Source organism: Drosophila novamexicana, unplaced genomic scaffold (assembly GCF_003285875.2).
Source record: "Drosophila novamexicana strain 15010-1031.04,08,12 unplaced genomic scaffold, DnovRS2.1 tig00001353-arrow-arrow-pilon, whole genome shotgun sequence".
NCBI lineage: Eukaryota > Metazoa > Arthropoda > Insecta > Diptera > Drosophilidae > Drosophila > Drosophila novamexicana.
Genome location: NW_020824851.1, coordinates 605593 through 621905, shown reverse-complemented (window position 1 = coordinate 621905; position 16313 = coordinate 605593). Strand labels below are relative to the sequence as shown.

At 46.3% G+C, this 16313-nt stretch overlaps 4 protein-coding genes across 6 annotated transcripts; 2 read left to right on the top strand and 2 right to left on the bottom strand.

The window, feature by feature from the left end:
• Positions 1-108: 108 nt before the first annotated feature.
• Positions 109-1406, bottom strand: LOC115767210 (mediator of RNA polymerase II transcription subunit 20). Its single transcript, XM_030711404.1, has one exon. It carries the CDS (start codon positions 1331-1333, stop codon positions 593-595), a length of 741 nt encoding a protein of 246 aa, XP_030567264.1. The 5' UTR covers positions 1334-1406; the 3' UTR covers positions 109-592.
• A 425-nt stretch (positions 1407-1831) lies between these two features.
• On the top strand, positions 1832-4684 carry LOC115767207 (CXXC-type zinc finger protein 1-like). 2 transcript variants are annotated; one of them, XM_030711400.1, is made up of 4 exons: positions 1832-1895; positions 1969-2090; positions 2167-2795; positions 2852-3188. In XM_030711400.1, the coding sequence occupies exons 1-4, from the start codon at positions 1866-1868 to the stop codon at positions 3103-3105; spliced, it is 1035 nt and encodes a 344-aa protein (XP_030567260.1). In that variant the 5' UTR covers positions 1832-1865; the 3' UTR covers positions 3106-3188. The 2 variants fall into 2 exon arrangements, with proteins under 2 accessions (XP_030567260.1, XP_030567259.1); XM_030711399.1 differs by having other exon boundaries at positions 2167-4684.
• Positions 4685-5269: 585 nt separating this feature from the next.
• LOC115767181 (extracellular signal-regulated kinase 7) lies at positions 5270-13512 on the top strand. 2 transcript variants are annotated; one of them, XM_030711371.1, is made up of 9 exons: positions 5270-5627; positions 5679-5928; positions 7509-7834; positions 8070-8260; positions 8325-8531; positions 9436-9597; positions 9662-9758; positions 9827-10296; positions 10913-13512. In XM_030711371.1, exons 3-9 carry the CDS (start codon positions 7652-7654, stop codon positions 12930-12932), a joined length of 3330 nt encoding a protein of 1109 aa, XP_030567231.1. In that variant the 5' UTR covers positions 5270-5627; positions 5679-5928; positions 7509-7651; the 3' UTR covers positions 12933-13512. The 2 variants fall into 2 exon arrangements, with proteins under 2 accessions (XP_030567231.1, XP_030567230.1); XM_030711370.1 differs by having other exon boundaries at positions 7390-7834.
• A 159-nt stretch (positions 13513-13671) lies between these two features.
• Positions 13672-16160, bottom strand: LOC115767182 (synembryn). Its single transcript, XM_030711372.1, has 2 exons — positions 16004-16160; positions 13672-15927 (listed from the first exon to the last, which is right to left on the bottom strand). Exons 1-2 carry the CDS (start codon positions 16082-16084, stop codon positions 14326-14328), a joined length of 1683 nt encoding a protein of 560 aa, XP_030567232.1. The 5' UTR covers positions 16085-16160; the 3' UTR covers positions 13672-14325.
• Positions 16161-16313: the final 153 nt, after the last annotated feature.

Sequence of the window (16313 nt, the reverse complement as noted above, 5' to 3'; positions counted from 1 at the left end):
CGCATCCTTACAAATTATATTATCATTAAAAATATACGAACTATATACATTTTTTTTTTCGCTCGCATACTTTGAATAAATACATATATTTTATGCACATTTTTATAAAACAAGCTTCCATTGTTTTTACTACCATTTTTTTTTTGCTTTTTTAATTTTTTGTATTTGTATAACAGTTTGCAAGTATTTGGAATCATTTTCGTACAGTTTTTCTTTGTGGAAATGCTTTTTGTTTAATTTTGCTTTGCCTGTCGAGAATCCGAAATTGCGAATTTTTTTATTCAATTTTTTTTTTAACATTTTTTTTTCTACATTCTAAGCGCATTGGACGCAACTGTACTTTGCAGAAATAGTCGTGCGAGAGCAACTTGCATATACGCATAATTTAAGATATTACTACCATACATATACACATACATATATATATATATATATTATATACAACTATTGTGTTAAAAATACATACAAAATAATAATAAAAAAGAAACAAAAAATTATTAAAATTTGAGTTGAGTTTTCGCTTATTCAAAACGGGGCTGGCTCTCCTGCTAGTGGCTTAGGTGGCATCTGGCGGCTCCAGCTTCACCTCGCATCAAGGGCGCCCCATGCCAACCGTAGAGGGCATCATCACAGAACCGATAGACCCGGCCGCACTACTCAGAGTGCCGTGCAGCTGGACATGCTTGCGATAGTTGGTAAAGTGCTCCAGATACTGTTTAACCGTGTCCATCGGCTCGTAGATGTCATTCTGCTTGGCGTGCAGCTGCTGCTGGCCCATTGCATTCATGATTGTTTGTGTGGTGAAATAGGTGGGATACTCTTTGGCCACACTGATGCCGAGGAAGCCCTGCAGCATTTCGCGTATCATTTCCCAGCAATAGGAAAGCGTTATGCAAGGCCTATATTCGATCTCAATGAGTATGCCTTTAAAGTGCTCCATCATGGTAACGGAGCCGAGCTTAATTACAAAGTCGCCATACTCAAAGCGAGCGCCGCGCGACTCAATCTTCGTTTGTTTCTTGGACGTAAATGTGGAGGTCATTTTTAGCATTAGCAAATCAAAAATGCTGTCAGCCACAAGGGCCACTTGTTTGCCAGTGCCATTGTCAATTATGGAGAATGTTGAAGCTGGATACTCTGAATTGTGCAGCACATGGACGGCCCGGGTCGGTGTTCCGTGCTGCGGCGTTGAGATAAAAGTTTCGCAATCCACCAAAAACTGGCCGGCATGTGTGGCGCCCAGTGAGAGCAGGCGTTTGCCCAGGTGATCCATGATGTGGGAACCAGATTTGCCCTCAGGCAGTGGGTATGGTTGTAGCACAGTCACGCCCATGCTATTCCAGTTGTTTTTTTTTTGTTTGTTTATTATTTATAAGCAAGCAAATTTGCACCAAGTCGAGGGATTGGTATGACCGCAAATTGTATGCGTCTAAATCACAAATATAAAAAAATACCAAAAACTACATATCGCCGCAAAATGTTGGTAAAACGGCCTTCCGTAAATTGTTTGCATTGAGCCTGACTGGCAACGCCGACATTTGTGATTGCATGTTTATGTTGATAGTTAAGGAAATATTTAATGCAATATGTTGAAATATTAAATAGTTAAATTGTCATTATTTACCTCAAGTTTTTATAGAAAACGACTATTGCTGTTAATTATATAAAAGAATATACAAAAATGTAGTAGATAAAAAATACTAAATACTGTAAGTCGATTTTTATAATTGCAGCGCCCTTTAAATATTGACACGACCACGCTATCGAAAACGAAAGACGTCATTGGCGATATATCGATACATTAATAACAATTCATATCACATAGCTGTTGTTTGTGGGTGGCGCTGGCTGTGTCCTTCACAATTATGGCGGATAAACGCAAATACAAGAGATCGGTAAATGGAACATAACAAAAAATGATTAACCATAATGTAAGTGGGCATAACACAAATCTTTATCTGTATGTAGAAAGAGGAAATCGCCCGCGAATTCGATCTGCCCGAGCGCAAATCCAAAATAGCAACAATACTCAAGCAAGATGATCAGGCCTACTGCATATGTCGCACATCCGACTGCTCCAGATTCATGATGTAAGTTGAATTAATAATAATATAGCTAGTTGACAATTGTTGTCAATCAATTGCGACTAATTGAACACTTTTTCAGTGGCTGCGACGGCTGCGAGGAATGGTATCATGGCGACTGCATTGGCATCACCGAAAAGGAGGCCAAGCACATTAAACAATATTATTGCCGCAGATGCAAGAAGGAGAATCCGGAGCTGCAGACCATATTCCGTCTGGTGGCCACCGAGCGTGCGGCCGCCACGGCAGCTGCATCAACAGGTGGCGCCCACAGCGGATATGGGGCCACAAATGCGTCTGGCTCACTTGCTGGACAAGCGGCTGCTGGCACCTCGGCGGGCACCAGTGGCGGTGCGGGCGGAACTGGTCGCAAAAACAATAGCATGGCCAAAGAAACGAAGGCAGCCAGACGGTGCGGCACATGCGAAGGTTGCCGGCGACCCAACTGCAACCAGTGTGACGCCTGTCGCACACGGGTCGGCCACAAGCCGCGCTGCATCTATCGCAACTGTGTAATGCAGGCTGCCCATCCGGCTCATCCAGTAGCAACGACAGGTCGCAAGCGCGAAAAGGGCAACGTTATTCAGCAGCAGCAGCAGCGCAAAAGCAAAGTTTTGCGTTCCGACAGTCCGGAGATATTTGTGCATCCAGAGCTGGAGGGTTTGCGACAGTGTCATGGACCGAGCTGCCGTTGTCAGGCCCGACCGCAAAGTAAATACTGCAGCGACAAGTGCGGCTTCAATCTCGCTACGAATCGTATATTCCAGGTGCTGCCGCAGCGTCTGCAGGAATGGAACTTGACGCCCTGCCATGCAGCCGAGGAGAATCGCGAACAACTGGAAGTCATCAGACAAAAGCAGTCTATGGTGCGCTTTGCACTCGCCGAGCTGGAAAAACGCGCCGAGGAGCTCAACATGGTGGTGGACCGTGCAAAACGCAGTTCCATAGACACCCAACGGCCGCAGGACAACGGCGATGTGGAGGACGAGCAGAGCATGTACTGCATTACATGCGGCCATGAGATACACTCACGCACCGCCATCAAGCACATGGAAAAGTGCTTCAATAAATACGAATCGCAGGCCAGCTTTGGCAGCATCTTTCAGACCCGCATGGAGGGCAATAATATGTTCTGTGACTTTTATAATCCGGCCAGCAAAACGTATTGCAAGCGCTTGCGCGTCCTCTGCCCGGAGCACAGCAAGGATCCTAAGGTTAGCGATACGGATGTGTGCGGTGCGCCGCTTGTGCACAATGTTTTCAATCCCACCGGTGAATTTTGTCGTGCACCCAAAAAGAATTGCTTCAAGCACTATGCCTGGGAGAAGATACGCAGGGCCGAAATCGATTTGGAGCGAGTGCGTCAATGGCTCAAAATGGATGATCTGATGGAACAGGAACGCCAGCTGCGGCAACAGCTCAGCTCGCGTGCCAATTTACTTGGCCTGATGCTGCACTCTACCTACAATCACGAGGTAATGGACGAGCTGGTGCGCAAGCAGCAGGAACATTTCGCCGAGCTCGAGAAGCAGAAGCGGCGACAGGCGCACTACCAGCAGGTGCAGCAGCAGCAGCAGCATTTCCAGCAGCTGCATCAGCAGAAACAACAGCAACAGCAGCAGCAACAGCAACAGCAGCAACATCAATTGCAACAGCAAAACTTACAACTACAACAGCAAAACTTGCAACTTCAACAACAACAACAACAACTTCAACAGCAGCAGCAGCAGCAACAACAACAACAGCTTCAGCTGCTCTACCAGCAGCAGAAGATGCAGCAGCAATGACAAAAGAAGAAACCGCAAACAACAATAACAAAGAAAAAGAAACAAACACACAAGAAAGTTATCAACTAATTGATAAACGCTGCATACTTAAACATTAGTGTATGGCTGGCTATATTATGTTTTTAACGAGCTAAGATATCCCCTTGTATGTCTCTTCTCTTCCCCGCCCCCGCCCCATCCTATACCATTAAGCACACACAAGAATAAAATTGACATGCACACAATATGTAAAATACACCGCAACCGATCACCATGGATATGAATATACATATATGATATTAACAATAAGTTGTGTGTATTACCGTTACCATCAGCAACCCGATCAACAGAATATACTCACCGGCTGTTCTTATTCGCGCTCTCTCTCTCTCTCTCTCTCTCTCTATCGCTCTCTCTCGTACTCGCTCTATGTTGTGTGCGGGAGGTTGCCAGGCGGCGGCAAATCGGCTACCCCTGCTCCTGTTTGTTATTGAAAACTAAGCATCAAAAATATTTATTGATAGCAACCTGTCGGCGACTTACACTGGGCCAACCAGTCCAAGCGCATATCATTCACATTGTCAGTCTTAAAATTGTACTCGGCTTAGCAAATGATTAACGCTGCTTGCACTTGTTTCGCTCGTCTCGTTTTTTTCTCGTTCCAATCTGTCGTCCTGCTTTGAGAGTGAGCAGCAGCAGCATACTATCTTAGATCCAATAGTTCTACTTAAATGATCCATCACAGTGTGGCCATATTGTAGAATTGAGTATTAGGTTTAAGCAAAACAAACAATTTTAAAAAAATGCCATTTCTTATATGTAAGACATGTATGTAAATTTCATTTAGTTTAAGTGTTTATGCTCTGCTCCACCATTATTTATAAATCAAATAAATATATGTAAATTGCATTGAATTTGTTTAAAATGCAGCTCACGCTAACCAGACCCGCGTGTCAAAATGCCGAACATGTGAATGATGCGTCCTGAGGGACAACGGTACTCAGCCATAACCATAACCACCGAGCCGATAACAGAAACAAGCACAGAAACAATCTACACACATGCATACACACACACATGCATATGTTAAATATATATATATATATATATATATATATATATATATATGTATGCACGTTTATTCAGATAGTAGGCTTTGGCGGAATCGCGCCAAAGACAGTGTGAAAAACATAGTAGTCAGGGCGTTAGACGTGTTGACCTTTAGAAATGTCGGAGACATTTGGCATCCATATTTTGTATACCTTCTACACAACTCGACAATAAAAAACACACAATTTTGTATTCAACTTTTGATCTTATTTTTCCAAAAATCACAACGCGAGTTATCCGAGACGGTATCCCTTATATATATGTATGCACAATTATTGCATATATATGTATATATATATGTATATATATGTATATATATGTGTGTCTGTGTGTGTGTATGTATATATATATATGTTCAAGTGCAGTACTCAAATTGAACAGCGTGATTCGAAAGTTTTGCGGGTCCGCAAGTGGAAAACGTTCAAATTATAAAGTCGCAGCAGTTAAACAATTACCTTCAATTCGGTTGAGAAGCGCGACATTCGTATTTTAACTGATGGCGGTCAACGAATAACGGAACTAATAACGAATACTGGAACTGATCAATCAATCAATCAACCAATCAACCAAACAACCAATCAACCAATCAATCATTGCAAGTCTGTGTCGTCGCTTGCTTTTCGTTCCTTTTGCTGTTGCGTTGTTCAAAATCGTGAACTTATAAGAGGTGCGTCTTTTTACCGTTATCCGTCAATCGAACTACAAATATCTTCCGCAGTTACCTTTGGATTCGTGTTTAGTCTTCATTTACTTTATCTGGGTTTTTTTTTCGTGTTTATTTTGTTTTATTTTTTTTTTTTTTTTAATGGTGTATCGTGTGCAAATTGTAAGTTGATGCTGTCAATACTCTAGCAGCTGCTTGTACCTCGATTGCCAGCGGTTGGCCCACATTCGGCTCGTCCAGGTGCCACGCCCGCCCGCCCAGGTGCCCGCCCAGCTGCAGCAGTCGCGCATCCTTCAGTCGGCAGGTAAGTGACATGCCAAATTTTGCCACTTGATTTTCAAAAGTAGCTCTGCCGAGGTCTGTTGTCTGTTTAGCCTATTCCCTGCACTACACTGTGCTGCATCAAATTCAAGACTGCACCCAGAATTATATGAAATATTTAATATTTAACTAAAATCATTTGAGCCCAAGCCCGAAAATATATATATCTTGAGCCGCAGCCATTGCATTTATCGGAGTTAAAATGTAGTCAACAATTTTTATATGAATTTCTATTCTACATGCAATTTTTGTTAATTGTTTCATAAACATTTAATATGACAGATTTGAACCAGCAGCTGGTTTCAAAACACTTTAATTCTTATTAACTTGATGTAGACTACGAAAGCGCATACCCTATAAACATGCATTTTATTAGGAGTTGCTTGCTTTAGCATATATTTGAATGTTTAAAAAATGTTTTTTGAGGGTTTGAAAAGTGCTTCTTAGCTGCTCTTTGTATAATATTTTTAATTAAATTTTCGAAAAACCAAAGAACCTCTTTCACAATCCATACAAATCTTGGCTCAAAGCTTATGCCAAGCTTCAATCAGGTTTTATTGTACAATATTTGGTATTGAAAACTTGTGAATGAAATATAATTATTTTGAATACTTTGGATTTGATTTACAAGTTTTGAAAAAATAGCCAAAACTAGCTGCAGCAGAAGAGTAGCTGTAAAAAATCAGCCAAGTTAGCTAGAATATAGCTAAATTGGCCGCTCTGCTGTCTACTTATATTGATCCGCATAGAAGAGAAAGTGAGGCCAATTTGCTTGGCTGGACAGTGTACTCTCAACGTACACACACTTAAATGGGCTTAAATGCAATTCTTAGCGCATATTTATTGTTAAACAAATTCATTTTTGCTCTACGCCCGCCGATTGCATGCGCGAGTCGATGGCGTTTGAGGCGTTGTTTGATTGTTTTCTGCGGGGCTGCCACTTGCAATGACAACAGCAGCAACAACAGCAGCAACAACAACAACAACAACAACAACAGCAGCAACAACAACAACAACAACAACAGCAGCAACAACACATGAGGTTGCCCCGGGCACTTGAGGTCCTGGTTCCATTTGTCCATTTGTTGGCATTGCTAGGCCAAATTGTTTGCCCCTGGGTCTTCAGTTGTTGTTGCTGTTGTCGTCGCCCACTTTCGCTTTTCGATCGATCTAACAATAATTCGGTTTCAATCAAATTGCTCCATGATTATTTGTTGTTGTTGTTGCCTTTTAACATACTTGAGCCGCCGTTTGCATATGGAGTCTGAGTCTAAGAATGCGAACGGCGACATTCACACGCGATGCTCCAAAACGAAGTTGCTATTTGGGAGCGATGTAAGGCGACAACAGCAACAACAGCAACAACTTGCAGCAACTGGCAGCAACTGGCAGCAGCATGCACCTTAGTGCACCCTCCAACCTACCCCTTCCTCGACACCCGCAGGCGCCATTAGAAGTGTTGGAGGGCTTGCCACAAACTGGCGCCCGCCCAGGACGAAGCCAACCGACGCCAGGTCGTGCGAAAAGTTGGTGGATTTGCTGACAATATCATTGCCATTCCAGAGCTGGAGGTGGAAAAGCGGAAATTTCGTCGTCGGCATCGAAAACTGCAGCAGCAGCAGGAGCAGGCGCAGCAGCAGGAGCAGCCGCAGCAGCCGCAGCAAACGGAGAGGCAGCGGGAGGCGCATCAACATCAGGCTGCTCATATGAGGGTCCGGAAGAGCGAGCCACTTCATCATAGGCCCTTGATCAAGGAGAAGCACAAGGAGAGGAACAAGGACAAAGACAAAGACAAGGAGAAGCTAATGGCCGAGCGACAATCGAATGCCCAGGAGCGACGCATTCATGAGCTAGACCAGAATGTGGAGCGTTACTTCGAAGTGCGCAAGGTAGGTATATTGTAATCGTCATCGATATCGTTATCGACATCGATATCGTTATCGTCACCGCTATCGATATCTTTATCAATATCGTTATCGTTATCAATAACGTTATCGTCATCGATCATCGTCATCGTCATCGATATCGTTATCGTCACCGTTATCGATATCTTTATTAATATCGTTATCGTTATCAATAACGTTATCGTCATCGATCATCGTCATCGTTATCGGTACTGTATAGCGCCTGGGCAAGGGCGCCTACGGCATCGTGTGGAAGGCCACCGACAAGCGGCAAAAGGACACCGTGGCCCTCAAGAAGATCTACGACGCCTTCCGGGATGAAACCGATGCCCAGCGCACATATCGCGAGGTTGTCTTCCTGCGCGCCTTTCGCCACCATCCCAATATTATACGCATGCTGGACATATTCAAGTACGTTTCCAGCCCCATCAGATCCACCGCTTGGCTATGCTCCTAATGCATTTCTCTTGTCTAGGGCTGCTAACAATTTGGACTTTTATTTGGTGTTCGAGTTCATGGACAGCGATCTGCACAATGTTATCAAGAAGGGGGACGTCCTCAAGGATATACACAAGCGCTTTGTCATGTACCAGCTGATCAATGCGATCAAGTACATGCACTCCGGTAATGTCATACACAGGGATCTCAAGCCGAGCAACATTCTCATTGACAGCAAATGCAGGTAAGCTCATTCAATCTGATCCAACATAGTATATAGAGATCTGTGGTCTAGAACCAAATCTTAAATTTATGCCAGTCAACCCGACAACAGTTCAACCGAAACCCGTACCGAATTATATATCTCTTTAAAAGCTGGTTAGGCTTAAAATAAAAAAAAACATTTTGGTAAGATTCAGTGACAATGCAAAAAAACTTGAAACCACCAATTGCATTTAAGTAACCATCTATTTGTCAGATGATAATTTCGGGTAGAGACAAAATTTAGCCCACAAATTCATTATGAAAATATCTACTATCGATATTTTCAGTAGAACGGGCGGTTGAAAAACGACAAGCTCAGGGATAAGCTAATACCTGGTTTCAGGAAAGCAGATCTTTGGGCCGAGCCTCAAGCTTCGAGCCAGAATTTGATAAATCCCCCCTTACAAATGAATATTTTTTGCCAACTTGAATGAGTTCATCTTATATATATATATATATTATTGCAGAGGCTATATACAAAATTTGATGCCTCTAGCTCTTATAACTAACGAGATTTGCTCAAAAAACAGGATTTCGATATCGATTCTTATCGATTACTTTGTAATGGTGCAAGTTATCGACTATCGGAAACAAACTCGAACTGCGCGGGCACTAGGAGGGTCCTACGTTCCAAATTTCTAGCCTCTAGCTCCTATAGGTTCCGAGATTCTTGCGTTCATACAGACAGACAGACGAATGGATAGACGGACGGACATGGCTAGATCGACTCGGCTGTTGATGCTGATCAAGAATGTATATACTTAAATTGCCCATTTTTAATGGGTTCGAGGTATTACAAATTGTGTTGGTCCCTTGAAAAACAGATCATCAGCTTGTCGTTTTTATCATAAGTATATATGATAATCATATAATTAATCCGACAGACTCAAGGTGGCCGACTTTGGACTGGCGCGCACTCTGTGCTCGAAGCGGCGCAACAATGTGGACTTTGACTGCAAGGATGAGCTGGACAACGAGGCCATGCTGACGGATTATGTGGCGACCCGCTGGTATCGGGCGCCCGAAATTCTGGTGGCCAGTCGCAAGTAAGCGTTGAGTTGAGTAGAGCACACTTTTATGTGATCTGAAATCTCTTGTGCATTCGTGTAGATATACAAAGGGCATTGACATGTGGAGCCTGGGCTGCATTCTCGGCGAGATGATACGCCAGAAGCCGCTCTTCCAGGGTACCAGCACCATAAATCAGGTAGTTGAACCGTTGGATAGCCACGCTGCTAGTATTATTATAATTGTTATTGTTATGGTTGCCGGCAGATTGAGAAGATCGTGAACGCGCTGCCGGATGTGACGGAGCGGGACATCGAATCGATTGGAGCCAGCTTCGGCTCGGTGCTGCTCAGCAAGAAGATTGTGCGGGATCGCCGCCACTCGCTGGACGAGATGCTGCGCAACTGTTGCGACGATGCCATGTCCCTGGTCAAGTCGCTGTTGGTGCTCGATCCGGATGGCCGGCTGACCGCCAAGGAGGCCATCGCCCACTCGTATGTGCATCGCTTTCGCACTGCCTCCGCGAACATGGAGCTGCGCACGGACATCAAGCCGCCGCTCGACGACGACGTACGCTACGGCGTGGACGAGTATCGTTCCACGCTCTACGAGATGATCGCGCCCGACATGCGATCCAGTGCACGGCACTCGAGCACCACACAGACGACCCCAACAAATGGCCCCGAACTGCAGCCGGGCATCACCACGCGCGTCATCAGATCCGTATCAAAATCCAGGTGAGTGGGCGGCTTTAATTGCTTTGGCGGTGCGAGGCTTGGGCTCTGGGTTCTGGGTGGTTCCTTTTGTTTGTGCTGGGCCCGTCTCTAGCTGCTCGCTCGCTTTTGCAGATATCGTCGCTCAGCCACAGCGACGACCACGGCCAGTACAGTGGACACCACATCGACAACGACAACGAAGACAACGAGGACAACCAAGACAAAGACAACAATCAACTGCAAACAACAACCGCAGCGAGCGGTACTCGGCAAAAGTGGGCGGGAGACGTCATCCTCCATGTCGATCTCAACCTCAACCTCAGTCTCAATCCCTGCCTCAATCCCAGCATCGTTTGATTCAACAGCTAGAAAACCAAATGACCAAATGAAAAACCCAAGACAGCGCATCGCTCGAGCTGCTCAGCGCCGTTCCACATATCCGTAATGTCCATAGACAGAACTAGGTTAGGCTCCCAAAAATTTCTATAGTCCCAGTTAGGCAAGGTTCCAATTGAATGCACAATTCCGCTCACATCTACACGATCTTGGTATATATAGAAAATGTTTGTAATTGCCCTTAATGCCACAAGCTTTGAATCAGCAAATGCTCATCCCACTTCCCACTCGCCATTCGTAGACCACCCGCTGGGCATTTCCATGCAGCTGGCACCGGGCACGCGGAGCTGCCCGAGAAGCCGATTACCTCGCTGACCAAGGCCTGGGCGGAGGAGCAACGAAAGCAGCGGCACTTGGAGAACCAGCAACACTTTCCACAGCGCTACCACCAGCAGCAGGCGCAACAACAGCATCAGCTGCACCAGAATTGCCAGCATCACCAGCCGCAGCAGCTGGTGCATCGCGGCAAGCGTTATGCGAACGGGTTCAATGAGGCCGCGCAGCTGCGTCGCACGGAACCGACGCATGTGGCACTGCGCCGGGAACTGGCCGCTGTGGCTGCAACGGCACCGCGCTGCGTCAGCGGTGGCCTGTGGCAGGCGCCAGTTGGGCCAGCAGCTGCACCGCCCGTCGCACCGCCAGCTGCGACGGCAGCCGGGCCGGCGGCAGCGCAGCCACCGCTGCGCTTGTGGACGGAACCTGTGCCGGTGCCCGGACCCTTGCCCATGCACGTGCCACCGCCGTCGGAGCCAGAGCCAATGGGTACCACGGCACAGCTGCGCGCGCGTGTGCGCAAGCTGCGCAAGGAGTGCAAGGAGCGGCGTCTGATCAAGATCAAGGAGGCGGAGCTGGCCAGGAGGGACGCCAAAATAGAGCTCGAGCCGTCGACCGAGGAAGAGCTCTCTGAAACCATTAGCCAACAATATTCGCAAATGCGCGACCAGACCATGTCCAATATGCATGCGGCAGACATAGTTAAATCGCATGCCGAACAACTGGCCCAATCACATGCGCAAGAGTTGGCCGATCTCCAATTGAGGAAGTACGCCCAGGCGCATGTCAAAACTATGGAACGGGTGGTGCCCAAAACAATGCAGCTGGCCCAGGCGCAGGCGCAAGCACAGGCCCATGCTCAGCCTCAATCGCAGAGCCCGGCTCAGGCCCAGACTTTAGAGCAGCAATTGCGCAAGGATCAAAAGCCCATCGACCTGTCATCCGCCTTGGAACGACTGAAGCTAGAGCATCAGGAGCTGCAGCAGAGGAAGTACAATATCAGCGAAGCCGATGCACTGAATCAACGTGCCCAGCAGCAGCTAATCCAGAAGCATCAAATGCGTAAAATAGCCCAGGAAGCATCCGAGAGCGCACTGCGTCTGCTCAAGCAGCAGCGGCAAATGCAAATGCATCCGGATGATGAAGGCGATCGCTTCTATACGCCCGAGGGCACAACGCGGCAGGCGGATTCGCTGTCGCAGGTGTCGGCGCCGTTGGAGCCGGGCGAGCTCGGCGACAAGTTGGAGGGCAATATTAAAGTGTCAAATGCTTCGGCCGCGTTCGTCTGCTATAAGACGCGCCTCAGCCGCCTGGAGGAGGAGATGGCCAAGTGCAAGCGACAGCTGTTCCACTATGTGCAGGACAATCAGCAGCTGCTCACCAAGCAGAGCTTGCGCCAGCATATCGAACGCCTGCTGCAGTCCTCGCCGATCCAGCCGCCGCAGCCGCCGCCACCACCACCACCGCCGCCGCCGCCGGCGTCGACGACGAGCAAGAGCGAAGCTGGCTTGGATGTGCCCAAGCTGGACCGGGACAAGCAGAAGCAGCTGCAAATGCGCGAGTTTCTGGCACGCGACGAGACCAACGCGAATGCCTACGAGCTGCCCGATCTGTGCAACGTGTACAAGACCAGCAGCTGCCATGCCCAGCCACTGATGCCTCAAGCGCTGGGCACACCAGATTCACGGCGTCCATTGTCACCCTCGATGCTGGACACAGCCGACATCGATAATATGCATGGCTATGATGTTAACCAGAAAAGTGCCCAACAGGCAACGCACTTCTATTCCAATTACTTTCCGGAGCCAGTCAAGAATCAGGCGTTCGAGCATGCCTGGAACAAGCGGGAGCACGCTCATGGACATAACGCCAAGCGGCATCATCAGTCAGCGGCGCCAAGCTGCGATCGCCTGCGCATCCAGGAGGCCAATTTCTATGACAACTTTGAGCCGGTGAAAAACGATGAGCCGCATGCAACTCGCAAGTAACCACCAGACCCATCTATATACATATCGCCCCGGATCGGATGCCAAGCAAGTTTAACAATAACAATAACAAATACAACAAAAGCAGAAGGAGAACAATAACTCAATACAATGGAGAATTCAGCCAGGCACAGAAGAGAACTTTAAGGAAACATCTGGCAAATTATACAAATATGTACACACATGCATATACATACATAATTAATGTGCCACAGCTTCGAATAGAGTTTAAAGTTTTACTTAGTTAGACTAAAACAAAAACAAATTGGCTTCTTAATTGACTATTTTAAAGAAATGTTTCATGCTTACCAGCATGATCCCTCTGCTTCCTCAGACGCTTCCAATTAGCTTCAATCAGGCCCTTTTCTGAAATCTAGTCCTAATCTCTTTGTCCGCAAGCTTTCCATGTTCGTGGTTTTTAAAAATAGTTAAAAAGAGTTCATAATTTAGTCGGGTTTCTCTCAAGATTGTAGTCAAAGGAATAAGCCCTCACCTTGATTGAGGTCCCAATCAGGCTTGGCGAGACTTCACTTCCTACAAAATTGCGTTGTTTTTGGACTTAATGGAAGCACAATAAATAAAAAAAAAATCTGCACAAAATCGAAAAATATTTGCCTTAAATCTAAAAAATATTCAAATTGTACTGGGCATAAATTGAATGAAATACAATTGAAATACTTTGCATACAAGTACGCAATAAAATTTCCAAATTTTGGAGTCTTAGATATATATACATACATTTATTTTAAAGGGTTTTCAATTTCTTGCAACTTTCAATTCACAGAGAACTTTTATTAAGCATATACGTATTTAGTACCAGCAAATATAAGTACATGTATTTAGTAAATATATATCATCTATATGCTAGATATATTTATGTATATATATCGCTAGTCGCAAATCTGTAGGCAGCTAAGCCCCATTGACTATCAAAATTGAACACAATAAAGCTCTATATAGATTTCTATGTATGCCTAAAGAATGAAAGTGGAAAGTTGTACGTGATCAATACATGCATAAAGCTTAAATTCTTAGGTCTGATTTTTCTTATTCTTCCATTTTGGTGTTGAGCTTAAGCGGTTATAAATACACATTTGATTAAGATAAATGAAAAAGTCACTTGCAAATACAATAAAAGTGAAGTATATATATATATATATGTATATATATATATAAAAGCCAACCGTGTATCTATCTAGCACTGTCTGTTAGCAAATGTAAATATATACTGGAATAACAATGCGCTTAAATATGATACAGAGAATTGTTATGTATAAGGTGAGAAGGGGTTGCAGTGATCCAGATCCGGCAGGCTGGGAGACGATGTGGCCACAATTTGGAAGACCCCAACGAAGATTGTTTTGCATATTGCACGCGAATCGATGCGATCCGTTGCTTAGGTTTTTCGCTTCTGCTCCAGCTGCTGCTGGGGCAGCTCCTCCTGTAGCTGTAGTATGTGCTCAAGGGGCTGCGGTTTGCCATCCTTGTCAATTAGCGCCGGCTGTACGATGCCATCCTTGCGCAGCTTTTCCAGCAAATTGACCAGCTGCAGCGCCTCGTACTCTTTTTGCTCCTCGGTCATGCCCTCGAGTGGATTACGTTTGGGCTGCTCTACACAGCCGAGCACCGGATTGAAGCTCTGCTGTTGTTGCTTGTACTCCTCCGTATCGCTGTCCTCGCTGTCTGACGAGTAGTCGGCGCCCTCAATGCGCCGGCAGTCGAGTACGCCGCGTTTGGCAAACAAGCCAGCCGCATTGCCATATCCCGTGTACTTGATCATGCGACCGACATCCTCCTTGCATAGTATGAACAGTAGCTCAGCGGCCAGGTCACGCAATATCATGGCAGGCAGCGTGAGAAAACGGCAGAGATGGTTGCGTAGCTCATTGCCAATCTCTGGCCGCTTGCTGACGTCCTTCAGTGGCGGTAGGATCTCCTTTCGCAAATAGTGCCGCATGGTGCGATCGCTGCGTGCACACTTCACCAGCACCGTCAGCACTGGGGACAGCAGCTCGTGGGAGCTGGCTTCTGTCTCTTGCTGGGCGAGTCCACCACGCAGATGGTCCAACAGTACCGCCAGGCTGCGCACGTTGCGCTTCTCAAAGCACAAGGCACAACATTTTGACGCCGGCTGCGGCTCTGTGGTACCAGATGCAACGGTACATTCTCTCACACTCTCCGTTCCCGGGTCCGCTGAGCTGCACTTGAGCGTCAGCTCGGAGAGGCAGCTGTCCGATATGTTGGTCAGCAAATTAATTGCGTGTGTCACAACGGCGCGTTCCCGTTCTGTGGATAGCCTGCCAAACCGCAACAGCAGTTCCCGCAGAACGCCCGTCAAATGAAGACTTTGAATTTCGTATTCGTTGGGGCTCTTGTCAGGCGCACTGGTCACCGTGAACATAACCTTCAGCAGCTCACAGATTATGTTTAGCTGCTCCTCACTGGCAGCTGTGTCAGAATCCGCCAACTTGTCGTCCAACCATTTCGTCATGTAAGTAAGTCCATTGAGATCAATTTGTAGGCGTGTACGCGCTGTTGGCTCCAATGCGGTAAGCAAAAACAACAGCTTCATATCATAATATTCCAAAGTGCAAGGATAACGTATCGATGAGGCGGTGCCCAAGCGCTTGACAAGCACATCGAGACTGTGCTGACGCAGACACTGGCGCCGGCAGTCGGCGCTTTGATAGACCAAGTTACACAGACATTTCAAAGCCTCGGCAATAATCTCCGCCTGGGCATCGTCAAGCTGTGGCAGTGCTCCATCCTCATTGCTGCTGGCATTGATACGCGCCAGTGATAAAAGCGTGCCCAGCTCCTGCTCGACGAAGTGCGTCTGCAGGCTGAACTCATCGCGTGTCAAAATGCGGACAGTGTTGAGACATTGGGCGTGCACCGATTGCAGGGCCGCGTCATCGAGGATGCCGAATATAGCCAGCCACAGGTCATGCCATTGGTTGTCCGTATGAAAGCTATCGAAGGTCAGGAGATCCGCATTCTGCGGGCGTCACCACAATCAGTCAATCAACAAATATTAGTCACAGCACGAAAAATAGTGGCTGGTGTGTGTTTACCTTTGTATTAAACTGGCTGAGTATGTCAGCGATGTGAGCAATATCCTTGCGTTCAAGTCGTTTCAGTTGATCCGCATCCATGATGCCGACTGTAACAAACTCGCCAGTTGAAATGTGCGCTAATTGGATTTGTGTTTAATTGAATTGTACATGCAATTCAATGTCAATAATGTGCAAGTACTAAAATATACCAGAAAAACAGTATAAAATACTAAAGTGGTTACTGCGTCGATGTGACCGTATATCTTGGCCAGAAGAACTTTTAAAATACCAAAATACTTGATAGTTGATATAAAAAAAAGCAACGGCC

What these genes read in the sequence shown, in the direction of transcription:
- LOC115767210 (XM_030711404.1), bottom strand. Translation starts at nt 1,333, where the DNA reads ATGGGCGTGACTGTGCTACAACCATACCCACTGCCTGAGGGCAAATCT.
- LOC115767207 (XM_030711399.1), top strand. Translation starts at nt 1,866, where the DNA reads ATGGCGGATAAACGCAAATACAAGAGATCG. An exon ending in AACGCAAATACAAGAGATCG is followed by an intron (nt 1,896 to 1,968) that starts GTAAATGGAACA and finishes ATCTGTATGTAG; the next exon opens with AAAGAGGAAATCGCCCGCGA. An exon ending in GACTGCTCCAGATTCATGAT is followed by an intron (nt 2,091 to 2,166) that starts GTAAGTTGAATT and finishes ACACTTTTTCAG; the next exon opens with TGGCTGCGACGGCTGCGAGG.
- LOC115767181 (XM_030711371.1), top strand. Translation starts at nt 7,652, where the DNA reads ATGAGGGTCCGGAAGAGCGAGCCACTTCATCATAGGCCCTTGATCAAG. An exon ending in CTCATTGACAGCAAATGCAG is followed by an intron (nt 8,532 to 9,435) that starts GTAAGCTCATTC and finishes TTAATCCGACAG; the next exon opens with ACTCAAGGTGGCCGACTTTG. An exon ending in ATTCTGGTGGCCAGTCGCAA is followed by an intron (nt 9,598 to 9,661) that starts GTAAGCGTTGAG and finishes GCATTCGTGTAG; the next exon opens with ATATACAAAGGGCATTGACA.
- LOC115767182 (XM_030711372.1), bottom strand. Translation starts at nt 16,084, where the DNA reads ATGGATGCGGATCAACTGAAACGACTTGAACGCAAGGATATTGCTCAC. An exon ending in TCAGCCAGTTTAATACAAAG is followed by an intron (nt 15,928 to 16,003) that starts GTAAACACACAC and finishes TGACGCCCGCAG; the next exon opens with AATGCGGATCTCCTGACCTT.